Source organism: Eurosta solidaginis, chromosome 3, assembly GCF_040869045.1.
Source record: "Eurosta solidaginis isolate ZX-2024a chromosome 3, ASM4086904v1, whole genome shotgun sequence".
Taxonomy (NCBI): domain Eukaryota; kingdom Metazoa; phylum Arthropoda; class Insecta; order Diptera; family Tephritidae; genus Eurosta; species Eurosta solidaginis.
Window position 1 is genome coordinate 252,194,483 of NC_090321.1, and position 26,627 is coordinate 252,221,109.

The 26,627-nt window shown below is 36.9% G+C and overlaps 1 protein-coding gene across 7 annotated transcripts in view; it reads left to right on the top strand.

Moving 5' to 3' along the window:
- Positions 1-25,498, top strand: part of Shrm (Shroom) — a 631,603-nt gene extending 606,105 nt beyond the window's left edge. For all 7 annotated transcript variants that reach the window (XM_067775904.1, XM_067775905.1, XM_067775909.1 and 4 more), the window contains 3 exons: positions 19,888-21,730; positions 21,813-22,082; positions 23,962-25,498. In XM_067775904.1, the coding sequence (XP_067632005.1) occupies positions 19,888-21,730; positions 21,813-22,082; positions 23,962-24,225 (2,377 nt within the window). In that variant the 3' untranslated portion in view covers positions 24,226-25,498. The remainder of the gene's footprint in view (positions 1-19,887; positions 21,731-21,812; positions 22,083-23,961) is intronic.
- The last annotated feature ends 1,129 nt before the right edge of the window (positions 25,499-26,627 follow it).

Here is a 26,627-nt window from a genome sequence, read left to right on the forward strand (position 1 = left end):
CGAAAAAATTCAGAGTATTTCAAATAGGAAGCTTGTCTTTGAGTTTGGTTTGCATAGTTTGAGTTACGAAATTCATAGAACTTTTGTAATTAAAAAAAAAATACCTTCCCTTCCAATTTTTGTTGTGATGTTATTTTAATGTTCCCTACAAGTTGGCGGGACGGGATCTGTATATTTTGCGCTGACTTCGAACGGTAGCTGCATTTTCACTGAGAAGCTTTTTACGACAAAAATACGCTCGGAATATTTGCAAATAACTGCCGAGGACGACCCCTGTTAGCAAAACTTTTTTTAATTGAAAAAACTTATTCTTAATTCTTGATGTTGCTTTGCCTGGAATTTGACCTAGGATATTCGGTGTAGTAGGCGGAGCACGCTGCCCACACACTACGGCAGCCGCCATGGAAATAATAAAAGAAGCATTTAACTGACGAAATTTGAAAAAACAAATCGCCACTGCTATTTTTCTTTTCGCTGCTGTACATACCAAAAAAAAAAGAGGTTTACGATGGGTTGGCACCGTTAAATTCAACGTGAGCTTGTTGGATGTCTACATGCACTTCTTTCTTTGCTTAAACTTCTTGTATTCAAGTTGAAAAAGAGCAGTCACAGAAGATGGATAACGTACCTACCCCTCGTATTTATTTTTCATCTTAAGGCCGCAGCACAGTGACATTTTTCATATAGATGCGTTTAGCACAAGCTTATGCATTCCAATAACATCGCCACAATCAACCAAGATGTTGCGTTTGTAAATATGAAGGAACTTCAGACTTGGCAATTGAAGTTTATTTCACCTTGCCCATCCACATACAAAATTTCGCGAATCACTGGTATAAACATTCTCCCTATACAACAAAGAAACTTGCTAACATATTTTGTGTCGTATTCGATTGTTATATTGCAGTTTTTAATTGCGAAAAATGTTAGAAAATTTACCAACCAGGAAAAATAAATTCACTTGCAAAGTGTGCCAACACCCTTAGCCAAAGCAAATGTCAAATTCTTCTTCTTATGATTTGCTTGCAAAAAATTTGGAAGTTGGCTACTTTTCCATATCAGATGGCGCCAGCGTCGCACAATCTATCGTTCTCCATAAAAATACGTGCAATCTACCCATAATGCATAAGCTTGTGTTAAACTCATCTATATGAAAAATTACTTATGTGACGGAGCTATTATTTAGTAGCAGAGATCGCATGTTTACTCCCTTGGTAGTGCATAGAGGAGTTTATTGTAAACAAGTCTTCACGAAATTACCTCTTTCCTTTCAAACTTTACATTCACGGTAGAGAAGTTCATTGACTTCAAATTCTATAAACCTAGTCGATTCTGTTGTTTCACATTCATAGATGTAGTAGTATTTTTTTGCAACTGTGTCGCAAAAGATTACGCCTTTTTAAACTCAATTGAAGCAGCGACTTAAATTTCTCTCACAGCTTTTGAGAAGACAGCAAATTCATTGTCCTTTGCATTCTTGGTTTTGCTTTTGTGGCTATCTTTTGTGGCATTCTTTGGGTGCGCAGGTCAAAATACGCACTTTAAGGCTGGCATTGTCTCACGTATATATCGCATTTCCGTAGCTATCACTTCTTAAGTTGGGACAAACATACGAACATATGCAGCTTTTGATCTCCCAAGATACTTTTTCCCTTTTCATTGTAATATAATCAGCAACAGCTGCGGTTTTCAATTGGTCAGTTGCATTAAAATATAACAAAGCCATGGTGAGAACGACCTTGCCGCGTCAACATAGTGCAACATGCCACATTCTGCGCCTTCAAGTTAGTAATTTGCGGTAGAAAATAAATATTTGCTTGCAATAAATACGGAACGGAAATGAATTTGCATATTTTACAAAGATGGAAAAAAAGTTATTGAGTTTCCCCCCTAAAGATCACTGTCGAGAGGTCATAAAGCAGCCTTAAGAATTCTTGCACGCAAACATGGCATGCAAAGTTGTAAATAAGATATTTTTGTAATGCACGCCATTTCACTTTCTGCCATATTGCAATGGTGCGATTGAAAAGTAGAAATGGAAAAGTAAAAAAAAAATTTAACAAAGTTTAAAAAAAAAAGTTTTTAAAAACGAAATTCAAGAGTGCAATGGCATCATCAAAGATCAAGCGCTTTATATCAAACTCTCCTCACAAAGCTGCCTGCGGACAGCTGCTACTGTCAATCTGGTTGTTGTTGTTGATGCGTAACGCAGTGGCAACAAACAATCTGCATGCAAGACGCTTTTGAATCGATGTTATCGATATTCCACCATCGCAGCAATTATCTCGGGCTACATATATGGTGTTGTTGGTATGACGGCACAGCATGAAAGTCAAGTTCAATTGCCTTGGTTGGCTGGCGGGCGATAAAGAAAGTGTTGCATTCAATGCGGTAAAAGAAAGCTTGAATAATGGTGGTTAGCGCATTGAGCATACATATAAAGAGTGCTCATATACCAGCCACCAATGCTACATTCACCGTAAGTTGGTACATTTTGTATGCGTCGGGCGTATGCCACAAGCAAAATCAATAAGCTAATTGGTACGTATTTAGTTACATGTGGTGACTTTGGTTTTCAACGAAATAGCGCGCCAATTTAATTAAAGCAAATAGCCCTAACTTGTGTTTATACGCTGCTTCCAAGAGAGTTGCAATCTTTTTAAACCAGTTGCAAAAAAAAAACACTAATGCTCGGTTGTCCAATAGTTGGTTAAGCTAAGCTTAAAATAAGTTTGCTTAAACTCCATTCAAATGTAAACTGCAGAGCAGTTTTTCAGTAACAGCTTAAGGTCGGCTTTGAGTAGGCGTTTTTTTTTTTTTTTTTTTTTGTAACAAAGCAAGATCGCCTGATCGTTTGTCCTCAATGTTTGGTCTCAAGAACTTCGGCACCTTGCGCTGTGTGATGCCTGCCAAGACGACTTCTGAGCTGTTCTTATTGCTGGTGACTCCAAAGCAGTTATCGTGAAGTCACCTGAATACCACCACTCATTTGTACTTGGCTTCAAACCCTTAAGCCAGTCTTGTATGTTATTGTGGCTTAGCGTATTAGCTCGCTGATCAATATTGCATACCCATTCATCCACCGATCTCGTTTATTATAATACCAGACCAGACTACATAAAGGCAATGAGGTTCTTGATTTCCAAAAGGGTCAAGCGTTATCTGAAAACCCTACGGTAACAGTACAAAACTGGGTTCGCAGGCCGTTTTTGAAGCGACAGCCGAGATAGAGTGATATTCCACTCAGTAGTCAATATTCTATGCTTATAGCTCTCCACTCGAAAACCCTTGCATTAAGCCGGGTGAGCAAAACTCCAGCTTCTGCACAAGCTGCAGTCGGGCAACATCGCTTTAATCTGCAGTGGTACCTGAACCTTATTGCTGAAAACCCCTTGGAATACTATCGTTCACTTAATGAGTTGCCCTAATAGCCAGATGATCTATATCACCATACTATCATTTCTCATAGGCAGAGCTATCAAAGGCACAGCGATCTCAAGACAAATTGATCTGGAGATCTTGAAGTTACGTGGAGCCAAGAAATCTGCATCTTGCGCACTTATATAAACCCTGCACGTTTTATCAGAAGCTTTTTCACCATTCGTACTAGGTCGTCGCAGTTTCAGATGCGAAACTTACAGATTGTATGGATCTAGCTAATAGATAATAATAGTTTCACTGGCTCATCGTATGGTGTGGTAGATCCACCAAAACCGTCGATCAAATTGCAGAGATCAACATTAAAATATTTCTCCACGATACTCTTTAAAGATTTTACTTCAATGTGGACACGATGAAATTGCCTATCGAATACATTTTTGTTCAAACGCTTTACACTCCACATCTGGTACAATCGTCAACTTTTTTCGATTCTCTTGTCACATAGTAGGAAACAGATGTGTTACCAGCACGCGAAATTGTTGAAAGTAGATATGTTGTTGCCCATTCAATACCATAATAAATACAAAGCTAAGGCTAATATAGTCTTGCTTGCTTTTGTGGTTGACTTGCGGTTTCATGTTTGTCATTGCAAATGAAGATGGCGAAAACGAAATGTGACCAAAGATTGAAGATGACTGCGGAAGCAAAGCAAAAAAATCAAACCGCAATCAGTCAGACCGCATATACAAATAAAATACAGTTGTGGTAGCAGCAACAACATTAACAGGAGTAGCGGCAACAAGCAAGAACAACAATAGCAATAAAAGTAACAACAGTTTAGCAATAATACTTAACAATAATTACAACAAAAACGTAAAATCGATTTATAAAATGCATGAAATGAGAAAATAAGAAAGATAAAAATAGCAGCAGTCACCACAACTACACTAGCAACAACAACAACAACAATATAATCGTAGTATAATAATAAAAACGTATGGGGTAATTTATTTTGTCAGCTACTGCATTTGTGATTATAGCAAAGAAATATTAGTTGTATTTGTTATGGGTATTAATTTTTTATTTTTTTTTTGCCCCTTTGTTTTCGTTTGCCCATCATTGTGGTTTTAATGGATTACCTGGTTATTTCTCGGATCATTTTCTTGTTTACCTATTTATATATACAGCAGCGAACAGAGATATGGCACTGGACGCTTTTTTTTTAATTTCGTCAACTGCATTCTTCTGCAATTCTCGTTATTTCAAGAAGAAATGACTATGAATCTGATAACTGAAACTATGCAATCCAATCTCGAAAACATTATAGAAAATTCAAAAAAGAAATTCGAAAATTTCGAACTTTTTTATTTGAAAACTTTTTCGGGTATGCAGTTTTGTTGCCCAATAAATTTTAGTATAACAAAGTATATATTATAGGCCTCCCAGAATTCTATTGATTTTGTACATTTTTTTACCGATGAGCGTTTCAGATTTTCTTGTCTTTGAGAGGAGACAAATCTAAAACACCCTTCGGAAAAGAAGTAGTCTAAAATCAACACGAATTTTGAGAAACCTTCAACTTGAGCTTTGTTAGACTAAATTGATTTGACTATTAAATGGCAAAATCAATAAAATTCAGAGAAGTTTGAAATTTTCATAAAATTTTCTCGAACTTTCGAATTTTTTCGAAAACGTTTTTCAGTTTGGTTTGCATAGTTTCAGGTACAAAAATCATAAATTATTTTTTTTTATTTAAATTTAATTAAAATTGCCGCTGCTATTTTTCTGTTCGCTGCTGTATGTACATTCATATAAATTTTGTATATCTCTATAATCAGCACAAACTTTGTAGGTATTTTCTACAAATTTATTCTTACGCTCAGCACTTTTATGCCGACATCGACAAAATTTTTGAGACACAACCAACGGACTGACGGCTCGGTGCATGTCAATTATAGCCTTTTAATATTGTCATGTAACGTTTTCATGTTTTTCTTCTGGCTAGTCCCTCTAGCTATAATGGTTTTTGGTTTGCTCTTTGCAGATTAAAAAAAAAAAACAGTTCGCCGAAGGAAGTGGTTCAGAATCAGCTTTATCTATTCGCTCAACAATAACTATCCAACGAAGCTGGTAGGCTCTGATTCGTTCTTCTATGCCATTATATGTGCAAAGCTCCTACTTCTCATTGTTGAATCCTCTCCGGTAATTACCGTCGCTTATTCCTAGTGGCCCATAAGTCGTTCGAAGAACTTTATTCTCTCGAACACTCCCAGAGCTGTCTCGTATGAGGTTGTCAGCGTCAATGCTTCTGCACCATATAGTAAGACGTGTACGATAAGCGACTTGAGTTTCGTTTTCTCTTAGAAGAACTCTTCTTTTCAATTTCCTGCTGTGAAAAAAAACATTTATTGCAAGAATAATTTAATTGAAATAGAGGTGATTCGCTGGTTGTTGGCTACAACATCATAAATGGGATCACCATTGAAAGTGACTAATTCCGTTTGGTCTTAAATGTAACGTTGTCATTCTACATCTTACAAATTCGACAACTGAAAAAAATAATTTTCTTTCCATGTATAAATAAGGATCTGTAAATAAGATTTTACTCGTATTTGGGTATGTCATTCAGGGCTAAACACCATTAGCAACCCAGTATCTATGCATCGATAAATCTAGGTCAACCTCAAACGGTCCGAGAAGTATGCTACCATCTAAATCCTTTCTGCTCTCGGGGAGGGTCATACAGAGTTAGATTGAAATTACCTCCCAACGTAGGAGCCCTAGTCGTTACGTTATATCAAACGGAGTCGCTGGAATGGGATCGTCATTGTACCAGTACATGTTGTTATTGTTGTCAGCAACATATTCTACTGGCAGCCTAGATAACAGGATTATTATACAGTGCTCTTAGTATTAAATAGTGCACTGAAGAAGATGATTCACACCGTGCGAAGACCTCATTCAAGTTGAGCATATACCATTAATATCTTCAGTGAGTTCTTATTCCTGGATTTGACGGTTGGAGGAAAAATTTAATGTTCTCTCGAATCTTATTGTAATTCTTTCGAGAATGTTCCGTTATTCGCCTGAAAGACGAGTCCGCATTTAAAGGAAACAGTATGTGTAACTTCTTCTTATGGTCTTTACTGCGCAGGCAGTCAGCGCAAGAGTTTTATGTCAGTTTGCGACAATTACTAAAGAATTATGTGGCTATTACTTTCGCGATTGGTAAACATTCTGTATCTATTTTAAGTTGCTTAAGGGTTTTTAAGCGATGTATATTGGAACGATTTTCCCTCCTCCCTTGTCAAATTTGGTTTGGAGACAAACCGGTTTTGAGGTTGTCATTTTTCAAATGAAAAATCAACAAAATTAAACGAAGGTTTTTGACCATTGATAGGTCTTCGTTGAAGATGTGGATTAACGGCATTCATCGAAAATATTTTCAAAATAATTTGAGGAGTCTGTGGGATTAGTTGGGGATCATTGCGGAATAGCTTTGGTTTCATCTGTATTGAGTTTAGGAATTTTTTATAAAACTGTATGAACAGCATTGTAATTAGTTCGAATATCTGCGATGTCATCAGAATTATAACGAAACTGTGTTTCAATACTATTTCATAAACATTTCGGAGCTACTTTGGGACTTTTCGCTACTATGTCGTGAATATATTAAGAGAATTTCGGTATAATTCCAGGACTTTTTACGAACCATTTTATGAGTGTTTCCGTTTCATATTTTAAAATAATTACTTTATAATATCGGCACTGTTTATGAAGCATTTCGGGACTGTTTTAGCTTCAATTCTGGACTATTTAAATACTATTCGTAGTTGCTTCGGGACCATTTCAGGACTGCTTTGGAACTTCTTCGGATTGATTTCAGGAACATTTCGGAACTATTTTTGGTATTATTTCGGTATCATTTAAGAAATATTTTGCTGGAAGTATTTAAAAACAATTTCGGTATTATTTCACTACTATTTTTAAATGTTTTTGAGTGACTTCGAAACTTTTGTTCAATTTTCAAACTATTTCGGACTATTTAATCATTTTCAGTGCTAACCACTGCTATTTTCACCTATACCAAATTTCTAAAGGAACTCCTTGTCAATATCAAAAAATTACGTTGTTTTTTGTGTACCTTTTGAGATTTCCTTCTGATTGCTGCTCAGAGATTATCCTACCCTTCCCCCCTCCCTACGCTCTTTAAGTTGTCAAAATATGTAATTTATGATCATTGCTCTAATATATCTGTTGCACGTTCACGAAAATGTTGTATGGCCACTGGGTTATGCAATTCATAATAGCACCACATTTATGCATTTGTGACAATGAACATGAAATGATATCAGTCAATGACTATTATCTTATAAGTTGCATTATTATTATTTACTGCTAAAAAAAACTACCTTTTAAAGTTTTCTGTGCCATTGACAAACAAACATTTAATTTTATGTGCTTTCCATCGGCAACAACAAACAAAAAAATAACAGTATATTTCTGCAACAAAAAACACTTAAGGCACATTTTCCACTCCTTATATGCCACGAGCGGTAGTTATTAGCACATCAATAAGCTGCACGATCATCAGTGAGTACAATACGAGTATTACACGGTTGCATTTGCTTGGAGGTTAGTAGGAAATTGTCATACTTATTATGGCCACCAACGCAATTACCTTTTACAAAACAATATTGCACATGAACATGAAGCAATTATTGACGCCAAAGAAAGCAAATGAGGAAAAAGATTGCCTTAGTGTGGCATGCAACAACATGAAAGGAAATCATTAATTAGTAGGAAAAATCACGACCACTCTCGACTTTAAAAGGAGGGAATCAAATCAACGCCAATAGTCGAAAAAAACATCAATATTCACAACAAGATATGTTTGTATATGTGTGTGATATCGGAAAAGCTCATCGATTTTGTAATATACAGCACGATCACAAACTTATCACTTTTGGACATTTTATTAGATTTGTAGTATATCATTTACAGTAACTCTCGGTCGAATAGGACTCTAAATTTTTAGTTAATTTCACAGCTATTTGTGTTAAAGCTTTTTTTTTTTTGACCACACATAATTTGACTGAATAAGAAGAATATAAGTTTATTCTGACACGCATCAATCAGTTCCCTTCTTTTTTGTTTTTTGATATTTGGTCAAAATGTGAGCACAAATTTCAAGGTTGGTAATAGTTTTTGGTTTTATTATTAGAATCGGTGTTTTTAATAGTTATTTTCTCCGTTCATTTTTTGCACTAAAAATAAAAGTGTTTAAAATGAGAATATTTGGCTGTGAAAATAAAATTATATGAGCGCAACGAATAAAATCGAAAAATAACTGTTATTTTCCGAGCGAAATTCATAAATAATAACAACAAATAATTATTATTATTCGACCGAAAAAAAAAAACTCAAAAAACTACATTCATTTTCCGAGCGGGGAAAAAAAATCAAACTCATTGAGCGATAGAAAAAAGTTTGCAATATAACTTATTTTTCGAGCGAAACAAAAGAACTCAAGCCATAACTTTTATTTTCCAAGCGAATAAGAATTTCACAAATAACTATTATTTTTTTACCGAAATAAAAAAAATGTACAGTAGACTCGCGAAAAAGTTAACCAAAATGGCCCAAGGGTAGTTTACTTTTCCGAAATATTAGCTTTTCCAAGCGGTTTTCAAATTTGAAAAAATGCAGTAATAAACATAGCTTTTGAGATATAACAAATTGAATTTATTTCAATGGCTTAGTTTTAATCATTACAGAGCATAAACTTTGATTCAATGTGTACTGGCTGATTTCAAGTTCACAGAACATACATACATACATATTAATTTATTCACATTGTAAATATCGACGTGCCATACGAAAAGTAACACTTTAACATTTTTTACAGAGAAATCCTATGAATCCTATGAAAAAAATATTGTAAGTGCTACTTTCCGTATGGCACGTCGATATGTACTTATTAATTTGTAAGAGCTGGTTTAAGGACGCAGTCGAGACTTGTTTGTTTTTTTCTTTTATGTAATAGCTTTTGACAATTTCCCCCCGCATATTAATAATTATCTGATTTGTATCATTATTGTTCTCGTACCACTTTATCAAGGTATTGATGCATCCAACTGCTTCCGAAAAACACACTTTCGGTTGTTGCATATCTTGCTCGACAGCAAGATCTTCGTTATCATCATCGGACACTTTGCAATCTTCGTCATATTCCGTAATTTTAATGTCGTTCCAATTTTCAATGTCGTCAATGCTGACGTCAACACCACCCACCTTTGACAATAGCACAGAAATAGGGGAATATCCACATTTGTTTTTATTGCCAAACAAACAGTTGAATTTGAACAAAGCTCAGAAAAGTTAACTAGTAGTTAACTTTTTAGAGCGCTACGTGGACGCTCAAGCTCGGTCAACTTAGCCGAGCATATAAGTTTCTCGAGAGTTAACTTTTTCGCGATTCTACTGTATTATTATCCGAGCGAAATAAAACAACTCAACAAATAACTTATTTTTCAACCGAAATAAAAAACTCAAAAAATAACTATTATTTTCCGAGAGAAATTTGAACAATTTATAGCAACTATTAATTCTGTGCCTAAGTAATAAAATAAAGATTATTTTTTGTGCGACATAAAAAACTCAAAACATAACTTTAATTTTTCGAGCGAAAAAAAAATCGAAAAATAACTATTTTCCAAGATAAATTTAAAAACTTTATAAATATTTTTATTCGAACGAATTGAAAAACTCAAAATAGCTGTTACTTTTCTAGCGAAATAATAAACTCATAAAATAACTTTTATTTTTTGTGGGACATAAAAAGCTCAAAAAAACTGTTATTTTTCAAGCGAAATAAAAAACTGAAAATATAACTTTTTCTTCGAGAGAAATTTAAAAACATTAAAAATAAATATTATTTTCCGAGCAAAATAAAATGCTCAAAAAAATCTTTTATTTTCAGACCAAAATAAAAAACTCCAAAACTTACCAATATTTTTCTACCGAAATAAAATAACAATTTTTTGACCTAAATAAAAAACTCAAAAAAAAACCTCATTCTTCAAGCGAAATAAAATGCTCGAAAATAACTATTTTTTCCGAGAGAATTTTAAAAACTTTATAAATAACTATTATTTTTCGAACGAATTGCCAAACTCAAAATAAGTGTTATTTTGCGAGCGAGGTAATCAATAAACTCATAAAATAACTATTTTTTGTGACACATAAAAAACTCAAAATATAACTTTTTCCGAGAGAAATTAAAAAACTTTAAAAATAACTATTATTTTTAGAGCAAAATAAAAAACTAAAAAAAACCATGTTTTCTAGGTGAAATAAAATAAAAACAATTTTTGACATAAATAGAAAGCTCAAAAATAATCATTATTTTCTGAGCGATAAAAAAAAAGATTCAAAAATTACTGTTATTTTTCAGCATAATAAAAAAACTAAAAAAATAATTGCTATTTAGTGACGGAAATATAAAAACTCCAAAGGAACTGTAATTGCCCAAGCGAAAAAAAACGAAAAATAATTATTTTCTGAGCAAAAAATTAAACAATAATTTTTATAGTTGTTATAGTACGATCCCTGTTTTGAAAGTGCTTTTAATAAAGTTTAGAAACAAAATGTTTGGGAAAAATCATACAGATGTTTAAAATGCAACTACATGATTTTGTTTCTGAACCACTGTATACACATACCTACTCTCCCGGCAAGCATTTCCCCATCAATATAGGCGATTTTCTGCTTCCACATGGCGTCAATGGCGGCGGTTCAGGAAGTCATGTTCACAATGTGTCATTAATGACGAGGAGCGGTTAGAGTTGGTGCTGCAGCTGGCCGCAAGCAATCCACTCCGAACAAGGCAACGCAGCCACAAGAAACCAAAATAAAAAGAATAAGAGGCACGTAACATAATCGAAACTCCACGTCATTGTATAAAACCAAAATTTGTTTTGCTTAAATTGTTGCGCTAGAAGCAATAATTCCTGCAATATGTTGCTGTGACGCGCTGTACTATAAAAAGAGAAAAAAAAGCTCTTAAAGCCCTACCAAAAAAAAATTCGAACGATGACGAAACAAGAGCGTAACGAAAAATTTGCATACTGCTATTTACTTAGGGAAAAAAAAAGGTTTAGTAACTACAGTAAAACAAAATCAAAACGTTGGCGACGACAACACTCCTGCCAATGGCGCTTTGGCAACACGCCTGTTTACGAAATCCGTAAACCAAAATGAATCGTGATCGCTGCATGTTTGTTAATGGCAATGTTGACCCCTTTTGTGACCTTAAATGTGACATTTCACTGACACGATCAGTAAGCTTTTATGCTCTATGCGCTGTAGGTACTTTGTGGGCTGGCTGTCGTTATTATGACATGAAGCGATCAAGTGGCGACATATCGGCGACAATGCTCCGTGGGCTGCTTTAGCAAACAGATGCATTTATCCGCTTCAGATGCATGATAAAAATAAAACAAGCAATAGTAGGCAGAACATCATATGTTTGACAGAATTATGAAATGAAATGCGTGGAAAAGCCTGGTGCTGCACAACTTTCGCAATTCTTGTTAGGGTTTGCTCACCGTTTTAACTTAAAGCTCTTAACTTCACAGAAACTGCTATTCTCCGATTCTCGCAATGAAGTAAAAAAGTTACCACGTTCTCGCGATCTGAGACCGATCAGCGCCAGTATATATTCATCTTTTCTCAGTATTTTATGCTATGCGGGTAGAAAATTTAATAAAATCTTTCGAGTGATCCCATCACTACTGTCTAGCCTTGATCAAAGTTACCACGTGGCAGGAAAACACAAAAATTCGACTGAACGGACCTTGACGCTGGCTCAAACTTCACACTGGGCATTGACATTGCAACACAAGATTGAAGCATCCGTTCGAAGGAAGCAGTATTCGAGGTAGTGAGACAAATGAGTAAAATTTAGTTGGACAAGCTGAGCGGAGAATTCTTTATGCTACACATAGTAAAGAGAGTTATCATTACGCGTTGGATTTGATGTATATTTCCATAGGGCTCATCAGCATAACCGCTGTCACCCTTCTTACCTCAGTAGTGACAAATGAATGTTTGATGGCACAACTATAATTGCATTGAGGGTCCAGGACTTTGCTTGACTTTGAGGAAACCTATAATTTGAATAGAATCACAGACGAGGCACTCTTCGGACAGGAATCTATTTCGTGTTAGTCTGTTCCTGATCACATTTCTCTCCAAATTTTTTACTTACCTAGAAAACTCTGGGCGCATGTTTTTCGAACGAACGACTAACCGAACCAAGCGTATCGTCGCACGAAACGTCATATATGTTGTCGTCACATTATTCTGCACCTCTTAACTTGTAGCCAGTAAAAATAGTACATTGAGAAACATCTCGCAGGCAATTGTGAATTAAATCTGAACAGATACAGGTGCTTCTCGATTTCTTCCCTAAGCCAGGGAATGACTCTGATGGAGTGATAATTAATAAAACCGTTTGCCTCTATATATAAACTATGAAGTCTTTAGTCATGAAGCCTCCAACATTTGTACAGCGTCGAGGGTGGATTGTGAGAGCCACTTACCGTATTACGATCAATGAATTGAGAGCCATGAAATTTTTCATAAGCCCTGTTATTAGGGTCGGATGGCAGTTCTGAGTCGATAATTGGCACTATTCCTATTTCTTGGGGCACAATAAATGTTATTCCGAGCACACTGGCTTTATTCGCGGGAAGGTCGATTTTTGTCGCAATATACAGCAGGTAGTCTTTGATGCAGCTAGGGTAACCATGGGAGGCGATTCATGTGCCCTTATGAAGTGGAATGTTGCGGGAAGTTCGTTAGCAAATCCGCATTGACGATTTGGTTTGAAGAAGGATGATAGGTCATACAGAAAATTCTTTGCAATTTTCCAGCTTTATATTATAAATAATGGAATACGGGTTCAGATAAGTTGGAGACCTCACATAGAAAACAATCTTTTTCATATTCTCCAATGCAAATATGACTGGAAGACAATCTAAATCCTCTCCACCCATCACGGCGGACATCAAAGCAAGAAATTCGCAATTTTATCATTCAGCTTTATCGCGGTATCGCATAGTGAGTTTTTTTTTAAGTTAATTTAATTTTCCAAATTTTTCTTTAATAATTGCCGTAAAATGCTTCCGTTGTATAACTACTTGAATGAAACGACATTTTTCGCATATTTGTCACGTGAATGCTTCCCAACTTCCCACTCCGAGCATCCGCTCACCGCGAAATTCTACAAAAAAAAGGCCAAAATTATTAAATGTTAATACCAACAATGCAACCAGCTGCAATCCACCAGCTACGGGCCATCTCGTGTCAACGATTAACAAAGCTGCAAACTTGATCTGCGCAGTCGCAAGAAATCCGCTCATCAGCTGTTAAATCTTGCTACGACGCTGCAATTTGTTTTGTGAATTATTGCACGATGACTTTAATTTAATTACCGAAGGCGGTAAAAAATAATTGCAAAGTTGGCTTTTGGCTTGTCGATGACAGATTGTTTGAGACAATGGATATTTGTTATTTACATTTCCTACGAAATCATCAACAAGGAATCTTGAAGCCAGTGTGTCACTTCATGAAGCTGCCTGTAATTGATACCCATACAATTTCATGCTATAGGCGATGTGAGGCGATACAGTTGACAGTACCTTAACAAAAACAGCTGCTGTACTGACCGAATGTTGGTCTATGTGCCCCCTGGAAGGCAGGTGATTGTGTGCAACCAAGAAAAAAATCAATAAAACAACCAAGGGAGAGTAAATTGGAAGGCGGCGAAGACGGGAGCGGGTCAGGTGGCTTAGTATGCCTATCGTAAGAGGCGACTAAAATACCAAATTGATTCAAGGGCTTGTGTAGCGCAACCCTTTCAAGGTGTTGCTAGCGCAAAATATAGCTTCTCCAACCCAATTGTGAACCTCACCTACGCGTGGCGAATCCTGTTACTTTAACAGCCGAGGCTCTGGCGACCCAAAGTTCTTCATGGATCTAGGGGTGGGAGGGCGGTATGACCTTGAAGGTTTCATGTGGTCATACTAAATCGTTCCCGAGATGGTCGGGCTGGTGTCTTAATGGTGATTGTTACCGGAACGTACCGGATCTGCATCCGGCAAAGATCCATCAACATCGATTACACTCCCCAAGGCCTTCGGGGAGTATCCTTTTCGCTACAGCAACAACAACAACGGAAGACGTGACTGAGCTCGGTGCAAAAGTCGCCAGCAAGCGCAAACAAAAAAGAATGGGAAAAGGTTACGTGAAGAGAGTCACATAGCAGAACCGAGCAGTCTTCATCATTTTTCAGCAGCATATGGGAATTTAAAGTAATTTGTAAGGTATTTACAAGGTTAAGCTTATCTATTAGGAAAGAGGAAGAGAAAGTGGCCGCAACAATTAAGGGAGTTTATGAAGAGATGCCTTCTTACTAACCGACTCCAAAGGGAACATTCGCAGTGCCTCTGACTTGCTTCAAAAGGATGACTGAGGTTGCAAGGTCGGCCATTACCGTTGCGTTATTAGATCGCAGCATTATCTATAGATATATGTCCAGCTCAAGGTGAAGATCTTTAGAAAGGGAGCTCCTCCACGCACATCGCTACATCAGACAGATGTGTCACAACAACGTGACTTCTGATGGCAGTTGGCAAAGTACAAGCACACGACAAGAGGTGTTCTGCAGAGAGCTGATCTCCCATTTACACCAAGGCATGGATTCTATGATGGACTCACTGCCTAAATATCCTCTCTTGCTTCTACCTGCAAAGGTGCTGAAGAAGTTTGACAGAAAACCATGCCAATAAACAAAGCGATGGTATTTAAACGCACACAACTAAACACGAAAGCAACGCAGCGATAAAGTACAGTGAATATAGCACATTTAGCTATGTCCGTCCGTCCGTCCGTCTATCCGTAAACACGATAACTTGAGTAAATGTTGAGGTATCCTAATGACATTTGGTATGTAAGTTCCTGGGCACTCATCTCAGATCGCTATTTAAAATGAACGAAATCGGACTATAACCACGCCCACTTTTTCGATATCGAAAATTTCGGAAAACCGATAAAGTGCGATAATTCATTACCAGAGACGGATAAAGCGATGAAACTTGGTAGGTGGGTTGACCCTATGACGCCCACTTTTAAAAGAAGTTAATTTAAAAGTTTTGCAAGTTGTAATTTGGCAGCTGAGTATGTAATGTTCGGTTACACCCCAACTTAGCCTTCCTTACTTGTTAGTTTACTAAATGTTTTCATACATATCAAAATAAATAATTTCTTTTTACGTTCCATATGTGTATTGCAAACCCGAAGAACGACACCAAAACTGTAGGTAACGCTATTTAGAAATCTTCCATTCCATGATCAAAACAAGTATATGTAAAAAAAATTGGTTAAAAAGCCTGAGTGTCAACAATACCAGATACTAATTGCCATATAACTCACTTAAACCTTTCTAAGCTAATAAATTATAATTAACCGTTGTTAACTGTCAAACAGGATAGCATCATTATTTTAGGTATAAATGACAGTGGCTGTCTTTATTTGTGATTACATTTAATTAAAAAAATGTTTATGCTCCTTTTGCAAATCCAAATGCGCCAAAAATACCAAAATTAACGAACATTGCGTGCATAGTATTTATAATTTTTTTTCGTTTTTATACGTACAAAATTTCTTGCAACTAAACTCACAAATCGATTGTCTAATGCGTTGTGATGCAGGGCTTCCTTGTTTCGTGGCATACATCTAAGTATATACATATGTATGTACATATGTGCATCAGTTAGTTGCGTTACGTACTAAATTGCAGATTTTTGACCAATTGACTTAACAACATTCAGCCAAATACGGCCAACAAATACTAGACACGCATCACAAAACTGCCTACACATGGCCATCGGGTTCGGGAGCGTGTGAATACAAGCAATTTATAAATGTGCCTATGTACCAAGATGCCAAGTAAACGAATGGGTATACAGGGTTCTTGAGAAAAAGATGTGTTGGTAGCGTGCCCTGCCTACCGCACTGAAGGTCCTGTGCTCAGGTCTCCAACAAAGCAACATCCAAAATTTAGAAAACAGTTTTTTTCAATTTTTCTAACCGGGGTCGCCACTCTGCAGTGTATTGGCAAACACTCCGACTATATTTCTGCCATGAAAATCTTCTGACTGAAAATGCACCTACCTACCTTGCCGGTATAAAACATGTAGGTCCCGTTCTGCCAACTTGCAGGAAAACTAAAAGGAGCCCGAGGCAAATTGGAAGAGAAGTTCGGCCATAATCTCCTCCGAAGTAAATAATTTTCTCTTGTATGGAATCTCTATGCCTTATAGCAGGTATCCGCTGCTTTAAATAATTGGGGAGTCCATACAGATTAATTTTTAGGGTACGTATACCCAAATATCAATAGTTTAAACCAAACAGGATAAAATTGTTGGCATGATCTAATTAAAATTGTCGCCCACATTTCCAAAAAAAAATTATAGCCCGATGACCGCGAAAACCGACTATTAAAATTTGGTGAAGATCGGTGGAGTGCTTTGGATGCTCAAAGGATACACACACAAATTTCAATTTCTATTTATTTGATAAGCGCTATTGTCTTGTATTCAAGTTTCGAAAGACACTCGATCTATACTATGCATCAGCAGACCCCCAGTGGCAAAGCTTTTTCGCATATTTCTGTTTGGAGCTCGAGGTAAGCCGCAAGTTGCAGTTTGCGCGATTAAGGAAAGGTAGATTTGGATGATATCCAGTACTACTACGGCTAGGAATTTTTACATCTACTCGAATAGCCAAGCCGCTAGTAGAAGCACAGGGTTCAACTTTGAACCGATCGATAATGATCTCAATGTGCCTGATCTCTAGCGATTGAATTGAACTATTTTAATATTAGGCTAATCTTGGTCACCGGCCAAAGCAATTATGCAGGCTCCTAGCCCGCATTGCTACAACTGAACCGTATTTATGGGACTCAGGTTAGCTGAACAAAAACTCGCCAGATAGACCTTTTAAATTGTAATGAGATCAGTTTGGCCGGAAGTGGATAAAAGAAGGTATGCCGAAATTAAGAGCTACAACAAAGCTTAGCTACCAATATTGATTGAGATCCCAGATCACTATCCAATGGGCGTTCATGCAATGCATCTTAATATGCTAAAAACCCCTCTTGATGCAGATGCATGGGCGACAAAGGATCAAATCATCGAGGCACTTCATACTTGACTGTTTATATTTGGCCAGAACACCCCAATAATGTTTCGATTTCTGCTGACTAGAATCTCTGGAGGATTTATCCAGGGCGGATAATGATCTTGCTCGTAACTAAATCATTTCTACCCAACGATTTTCGAAGTAGCCACAGCTTAGCCGCTTCTAACCAAACTATCTTCACCGAGGATTGCATGCTTTTCCGTCTATTTCCAGTACCAAATTTCAATCAGTTTTTAAGTAACTTTACGTTAAACAAAATACTTGAATATTAGAAAATGTCCTGGAAATGGATATTGTAATATAAACTTAAAGTAATCCGATAGATGGTGCATGAATCGAGTTATTTTCAAATGCATGCAAAATAACTTCCCACTAAGCTAGAGTATTGCAGCATGGACTACAGTTAAGAGCCGGATAACAATTTAATATTAATGCGATTTCGATTGGATACGGTTAAGGTAATCTGAGATTGGATCCTTGGTAATCTGATCTTAGATCTCTGTGCAACATGGCCAAAATTAAATAATATTGCCAACAATAGTATTAGAAATCAGAAAATAGTATTAGAATCCGTAGAGAAAACTGAGCTTTGACCCCTGTTCAAGGCCCCTTAACCGTCTGCAATCGGAACCAAAATCTAAACGTAATATATTTGTATTACCGATTGATGGAATGAGGCTGAAAAAATTTGTTGTTTTGTTCTACGTTGTGTGGACGATTTCGCTAGGTGACGCGGAAATCTGGAAGGTGATTTTTAAATCCGCTAGATGTCGCTCATCGGAAACATAGAGGTATTTTTTTAAGCAATTTACCACTAAACCAGATATTTTCGACTAGGATCATAGCTCATAACCCGCCACCATTGCAATATCGCTTTCAACTTATTGGCGAGAATCTTCAGGGTGAACCGTAATTATACGCATCATTTAATAAAATAATTTTAAAAAATTTGTTTAAGTTAAACGGTTTTATTGAAAAAAATACTTACATTAAGTAGTAATAATACTAAGAGATAGAAAATAATTAGGTAGATCCTAGGTACTAGTCATCACACTCCTCATCAATCTAGGGCGTTGATCAGACAATTAAATAAAAGCGTTGAACGCATCAAATTTATATTGATAGTCATAAGTAAGACCAACTGAACCTTAATCAGGTTATTCTACGCCTCACATTGTCAGAAATTTTACGCGCCCAACGCTTTTATTTAATTGTCTGATCAAAGCCCTAGATTGATGAGGAGTGTGACGACTAGTATCTAGGACCTACCTAATTATTTTCTAGAGCCAAATCGGACAGACAAGTACGAGTTTTTTTAATATCTCAATTTTTGCGACACCTAGCGTGCATTTTTTTTACTAAAGCGGTTTCTATTTCTGTATGTCAAATATGATTTCCAAATATGAGCCAAATCGGACCACAAGTACGATTTTTGTGAATATCTCGATCCTTGAGCCACCTAGCGGCGATTTTTTTCTTATTATTGGATTGTCATCGGGTTCTGAACTATATTCCAAGTTTCAAGCTTGTACCCTATCGGGAAGTTACCTAAATTTTAATTACAAAATTCGACCTAAATAAAACCGTTTAAAAAAAGGAGATCTATGAAAAAGCTGCCGCTAGGGGTAGCGAGAGCTTACTCCAAAATATTTGTAAGCCATAAGACAAGGCTACTTTTATATGAATAAACAAAAAATATCAAAGTGTTTTCTTTACCCAAAAAGATGATATTGACGGACTTTCCTATCAATCTATTGCAAAATCAAAATTCTCTAAAGGTAGTTTACATCTTTATTTGAAGAAAATATGGTCCATTTACATAAAGACAGACTTAAAAAAATAATTTTGAATATAGATCATAAGCTTTTAGAGGTTTGGTGCGCACTTTTTCTAAATACCACTTAAGCCTATAAATTTTTCTGAGTCACCCTTTATGTGCCTACCAATAGCCGACAACATTTTTTCGGCGCGTTTCATCGCATGAGTGAAGCTTAGCTGACATTCATTAGTGGAATAGTGAACACCAATTATTAGCGTCTGTCGCCCACTGGCTACCGCAAATACATAAACAGAAGAAAACTATAAATTCATCATCAATGAGGTGATACTCGTGCGTCTTCTTACAAATCATTTGTTTGCCTTATACATATGTATATATGTATATGTATATATACTTACTTCATTTTTTAAAAGCATTTTCTTAAATCTCCGCACATTTTTCGTTGTTCTCATTTCTAGATGCAACTCAAAAGCCTCATATTTGCCACGCCAGAGTCTCGAGAAGCTCAATAACATAGATCCGGATCATGGCAGTTATAAACTTACGCTCACCTCCAATGAAGATTTGGTGGCCAACACGAAACCCACTGCCTATGATATACTTAATCCACATAGTGGCAAACTACCACCCAATAATTTGCCAGATGTGCTTCCATTGGGTGCGAAATTGCAAACTCAAACGCAATCTTCATCACCTACATCTGCCAATACTTCGCCATTGCGTTATAGTTCCAACAACAACTTGAATGCATCAACTATGTCCGCACCGGCACAACAACAACAACAGCAACAACAACCTGTGACAGCACCCAATTCTTATCCTGCATATCCACCTACACAACATCGTTATTCAACGCCAACTATGAACGCTTACAATAGTAATATGATGAGTGGTAACAAGAACAACAACAGCGCGAGTAAAGCACCTAGCTATAGTCGATCTCAGTCATATGATATGCACAATAGCTCAACTCACAGCGGCAGCAATCTTTATCATCCTTCTAATCAACATGCTAATAATAGTCCCACAAAATTTATGTCACAATCAACAATGGATTTGAAGCGCACGCACCAACTCGAACCGACGCTTGAGGAAACTACAGCTGCATTGCTTAACGAGAGCGTCAATGTGTTATCGCCTGCGCAATCGGAAAGCAGTTTGAGTAGCCCGAGCAGGCATCAGAAGCATCAACAGCATATGCATGCCATGAAGTCACTCTCTAGCCTCGGCAGTTCTAGCAACAGCGGTAGCGGCAGTACTACTGGCAGTGAAGGACGCATTTTTCGTGCTGAATTGGTTTCGGCTACACTTGCAACATCGCCGATTACGCCTACGAAATCTGTAATACGTAAGGACTCGCTGCGTGAGAATATCGAAAAGATAACGCAATTACAATCGAAATTAATGTCGGCGCATTTGTCTGAGAGTAGTTTAATTGGCAGCATATATGGCTCCAAAACGGCGCTGAATCCAATGCCCGCTACAACTACAACAGCGCCTACAGTTAGCGCGGTAGCAGCAGTAACACAAAACCCACACGCACAATCGGATGATAGTTCCTTAAAACAAACTAGTGATTTTAGTGACAAAGCCGAATTGAATGAGCAAAACTCAACGGCCACACATACGACCGCCGCCGATGGTGATACAACGGAAGACAAGTTTCTGCCAACTCCTGACACATCAGTTACTAGCGTTGCACTATCTCAACCCGTCACAACTACGTCCAACACGAATACCACAACTGACGATCTTGCTGCAGCTAAAATTACGCAATTAAATCCCAGCACTGATGGCTTAAAACTTATGCAACGCAGCGAAATCGTATTACGCGTAAATCCCTCTACCACAGAGACTGCCTCGCAAACAGGTGATGATCTTGTATCGTCTTCAAATGATGGCGAAGATCATACACGTCTAACGGAGCAGCCGCATGGCAAGGAGGAGGCGCAACAACAGCGCATTACATTGCAACCACGTCAACGGCATCCCATCGAAATTGATTGTGAAGAAATGTCGCTGGAGCTGGCTACACTATTAGCGTCCAATGAAAAATTGGTGCAAATTTTAGCGCCTCCAACACTTAAGTCACCTATAGATTATGTTAATAATTTATACAACCCAAATGTGCCATTACGGCCCGCCAAACGTGATGTCGGCACTTCGACGCTGTTACGCATGAAAGGACGCGTCGATACACAAGAGAAAGTTTTGGTTGAGTTGCAGTACGCTGAGGTCGAAGTTTTGCTCACAAATGGTGAAAGCGAGTCAGAGTCAAGTGATTTATTGAAGAAAAAAGTGGTGAGTTCTAGTAGGCTGGCTTTTAAGGTCTTTTTGATACAAATAGTAACTTTGAAATTTCTTTCCTTTTCTTTTGCTTTAGGATGAACTCATCAAGCAACTTTATCGTAAGATAGATATACTTAATGAGGAGCAAGTGGCGCTCAAAGAGGAAGCTGATCTTAACGATGAGTTAGGCAATAGTTTAGTCAATAAGCTAACGGACAAAGTACGCCCAATTGAAGCGACTAAATGTCGCACATATATTGACGATGTTGGTCAAATTACAAGTTTGTTGCTTTCGCTATCCGAACGTTTGGCCCGCATTGAGAATAGCCTGACTACTGTATCTGATGAGAACGGCCCCGAGAAGGTAAGTATTGACGGATCATTCGATTTTTTTGTTTCCTATAGTTTGTGAATAATATTGAGGATAAGGCCAAGTATCGCTTCAAATTTTCAACCTTAAGGATATTTTATACCTTCAAATGGATCTCCTAATACTGTGCCAACCGAATACGCTGCTTTTAATATTGCGATACTCGGTGTCTTCAATGCGTACATTTAATGCGTGATATTTGACAAATGGATGATTCGTTCTTTTGTAACCGACTATGCTACCTGTTAGGGTTATCTTGAGATGCAGCAGTTTGACAGGCATTTTCATTGTCACAGCAGTGCTTGACAGCTGTATTGACTGGCCACAAATCCTAACTTTCGCTTTCCTTTAATCATATCCATTGAGAAGACTGCTGAGTCCATTATAGCAGATTGCGGAACTCACGCCCACTGTGTAAGATTTCCTTATCAACTACCCTTAACATGATAATAGGCAAGAATGGCGGTCTACTGAAGTCAGGAAACCAAGGATAGTCATATCCACCGATATTACTCTTCTTTTTCACAGAGAGGACACTAGAGGCCGCTAGTATACAGCAAGTTTAGGACACGCTACATATCAGAATGGAATTCCGTATTGCATTTCTTATAAATTAGCCAAAAGTATCGTAAATTTTTCCTTATTCCATAATGTTTTGTGTAAGAGTTCGATGGCTGTTCCGTCATTTTTCGGAGCAATATTATTATGGCGATTAAGTGGTAATTAAGTAATCGAGTGACATGAGAAGAATTTTGGAACCCAACCGATAACTCGAGAAGAATTTGAAAAATAACTTCCTAGAACGTAAACTCATGCAAACTTTTGTACAACATATTCTACACATCGAAGATCTAATAACTCTGCCGCCTCTAGTAGTCGCAGGCTTAACTTTGTGAGCTCAGGGCACGAATACAGAACGTAATCAACCCTTTGCTTCTGCTTCCGATCTGCTCAAGCTGAACCCAGAAACCTGTCTTTCAGTTGAGAGCCATACCCCTCGAACGAGTCCTAAAAGAGTCAGGTTTTCTCTCTTTTAACTTAGTTAAAGGACTTTCCTGTGGAAGTCGCGCACTAGAGATTGGTTTGTTCTACGCATCCAAAAGCGTGTCGATATACTCAGCTTATTACGCTTGATCAGCTCATCCTGCGACTACAACACACATATGATCCATACCCGGTATCGTGAACATCTGCGCTCTACCCACCTTCACCGTGAGTTTGCGCTTTCTTGTGCCAAGATATGCGAATTCCGTGTCGCTACGGCGCCTTTTCTGACTGCAGCACATATTTGATCTAAACTTTGGACTTTGCTATATTGAGGATCAACGCAATATCCACTATCTCACCGTGCGCTTATTGCTTGTCTTGTTGTCTATAGGCACTTTAAGGTCGCGTTAATGTATCCTGAATCGGAGGATGGTACCTGTTTATATGGTTTGTTTTGTATCAAATTGATAATGACACCCTCAATAGTTCCGTTTTAACACGACCTTCCTACCTTTCGATACATATTTGCCCATAGGAATCGCTACGATGCGTGACATCAACAGTCGGATACTGCTTCGTCGTTTTATTCATTTTCTTGGGCGCAACCGGAGTCTCAGCTTTAGCTCCTAATAAGACGGAGTTCACTGGTTACCACCCCCGATAACTAGTTTCTCGTACACTTTTCTTTGCAGATTCGGGGGTTGTAAAACTGTTCACCACGTATAGCACATCTCACGGGCGTGTACTGCTCCCACACCGCGAGAAGTACATTTTATATAGTCTCTGAAATCTCAAAGATCAGTGAATCCCTTTTCTAAACTCATCTTTACTTTTTTTATCTCCTTAACATATTTCTTTAATAACAAAATGTATATTTCTCTTGTAGAAATCGCTCGAATTGAAGCGCGACCGTCTGCTCGATCAGTTAGCCGAAGCGAAACGTCTTAAGGAGGATATTGAACGACGTGGCAGCAGTGTTATTGGGATCGTCGAAAAAAATCTCAGCGCTGATGAATATGCCGATTTTGATTATTTCATCAATATGAAAGCAAAACTAATAGCCGACACGCGTGACATTGCGGACAAGATTAAATGTGGTGAGGAACAACTGAATGCGCTGAGCGAAGCGCTCATACAAAGCGATTGTTAAAAATTTTAAGTAAAGTAGCGTAAGTTAAGCTCAGGTCTTTAATAATTTAATCTACATATGTACGTACATATATAAGTAGATTTGTGTGTATATGAAATATAAATATGAAGTCAGCTAAATAAGCAGATTTTCCAAGCCTTCAACGCCAAAAAGTTGAAAGCTTAGTGTGAGAATCAAAGCACATATAAAAAAGGGGACAAAAAAGCGATGAGCGCAATTGAGCTGAGCCGGCTTTGAGCAAAGTCTTTTGGTTATTTAGTAAGAGAAATTACTTAAGAGGGTGTCTTTCGTTGGATATTTCAAAATGTAAATTTAAACTCGTGTATAAATTTAAGTACGCCACATACAGGGTGCTACGCTTTAAATAATATCTATGTATACAGATTGATGATTAAATTGTAGCTGCTAGTGATCTAAAAAATATTAAAAAGCTTAGGTGTTAGGCATTAAACAAAAAAAAGTAAGTAAATATAAAAAAATAATTAAATTTAGTTAGAAATGCATTGGAAATTTGTTATGAAATTTTGTCTCATTGCAGTTAATATTAAAAAAGAAACTACAACTTCAATTTAAAATTAGAACAACGAAAACCACTTAATTGTATAATATGTGATTTAAAAATACGTTTTTATGTTTGTTAGTCCTTATCATAACAAAAAAATATCTTTAAGTAAATCTATTGAATGCGCATGCGCAGAAGGTTCACTAATTAAAACAAAAAGCCTTGAAATGCCCATTTGGTGTCCTAAGCAAATGTGACAACGACTTGAACAACTGAAGTACTTAGAAAGAAAACGAACACTTAAAGTTAGCCTTTATAAAATGAAATTTAATTAATTTTTCTTTACAAGTGACTTGGCTATAAATGCAGCCTAACTTACTTTTATTTAAATGGACAAGCAAAGGAGCAAAATTGTACTATAAAGAAATAAAATTTTATAAAACTCAGATTATAGCTCCGAATGTGTATAAATTATAATACAAACAAAACAAAAAATCAATTGAAAATGTTTAATTATATGAAATAATAAAAATTAATACTTAAATAAATCTAGATTTTCAATTAAACTATAAATTACTCGCATACTTGCAAATTAGATTGTATTTACTTATGTATAATTGTAAACAATTCGTGTACTTATAATTTGCATTTTAACCCATACGTCAAATAATTTTTCTCTCAAAGCAATCTAGATACATATTCTAATTTTATGTACGTTTATTTTAAGATTTACAAATAAATAAAATAAAATATTTCAAACAGTTTCAAAAATTTTTAAATTTTTTTATGATGAAACTAGCAGACCGCGCATTGTGGATAAAACAAGTGTGATATCTTTTCCGTCAACTGCCTGACAGGATGCATTTGGCAGCGTTTTCACAGGGTGTTCAATATGGCGGCGCATAGGGCTAGCCATCTTCAGCGGTTGATAGAAGAGATACAGAATGAGAAAGCGATAGTCGAATAAAGATCAGGTGATCCATTCTATTTGTAATTTTGGCGTCTATGGCGAAGTTATTACACTTGTTTTATCTACAATGCTGCCCTAGCTTTGGTCTATCTGCATAACTTTTAAGCAATTATGATATTTTGTGATCGATTCCTTTATTTTACTTCGATATCGCAAGCAACGCGTTGGCTGGGCTTCTTCTCTTCTTTTTACATACTTTTCGGAACCGGAAGTCACCAAACCCTGCTCGACACTTCGTGCTGCCAGATTACTATAATTACATTCAGATAACTTATTCCATTACAGCTCGGTCAACCTGACAATCAATCGACCTCGATTGATCCATACAATCCTTAATTTCATCCAAATATTCATAATCAGTACAATCACTTACAATTTCTTCTTCTAAATACTCATAATCTGTACAATAATCATTTGAAATAGAGTCATCAGGACTATCAATGTTGCCTTCCAAATCAACACCTTGACCAGGCTCTAACCACTTCTTCATGCGACTTGAATCAATTACATTATTGTATGGTATTTGAGTAACTTGACAATTTTCAATATCTTTAACTACATATCGGTCACAACCCAACTGCTTATGCACTACATATGGACCTTTATACCTAGGGATTAGTTTCTTATTTTGACCCACAGTAGTATCCACATTTTTTATTACCACCAAATTCCCTATTTTAAATTCTCGTGGCGGTTTATGACTTCGTTCGAAATTGCTCTGATTATGCAACTGAGATTTTTGAATGTTAATCAGTCTCATTTCTCAACACTTCTAAATTTTCAATGGGCTTAGAGTAAATTTCATGCAAGTATTCGGTTAATTCATCAATTTCCCCCCCCCCCCCCCCCCCCTTTGTTCAACACCAAACATCATTTGGCTGGGAGTCTGCTTAGTTGCACAGTGTACAGTGTTATTTATTGCAAAATCCA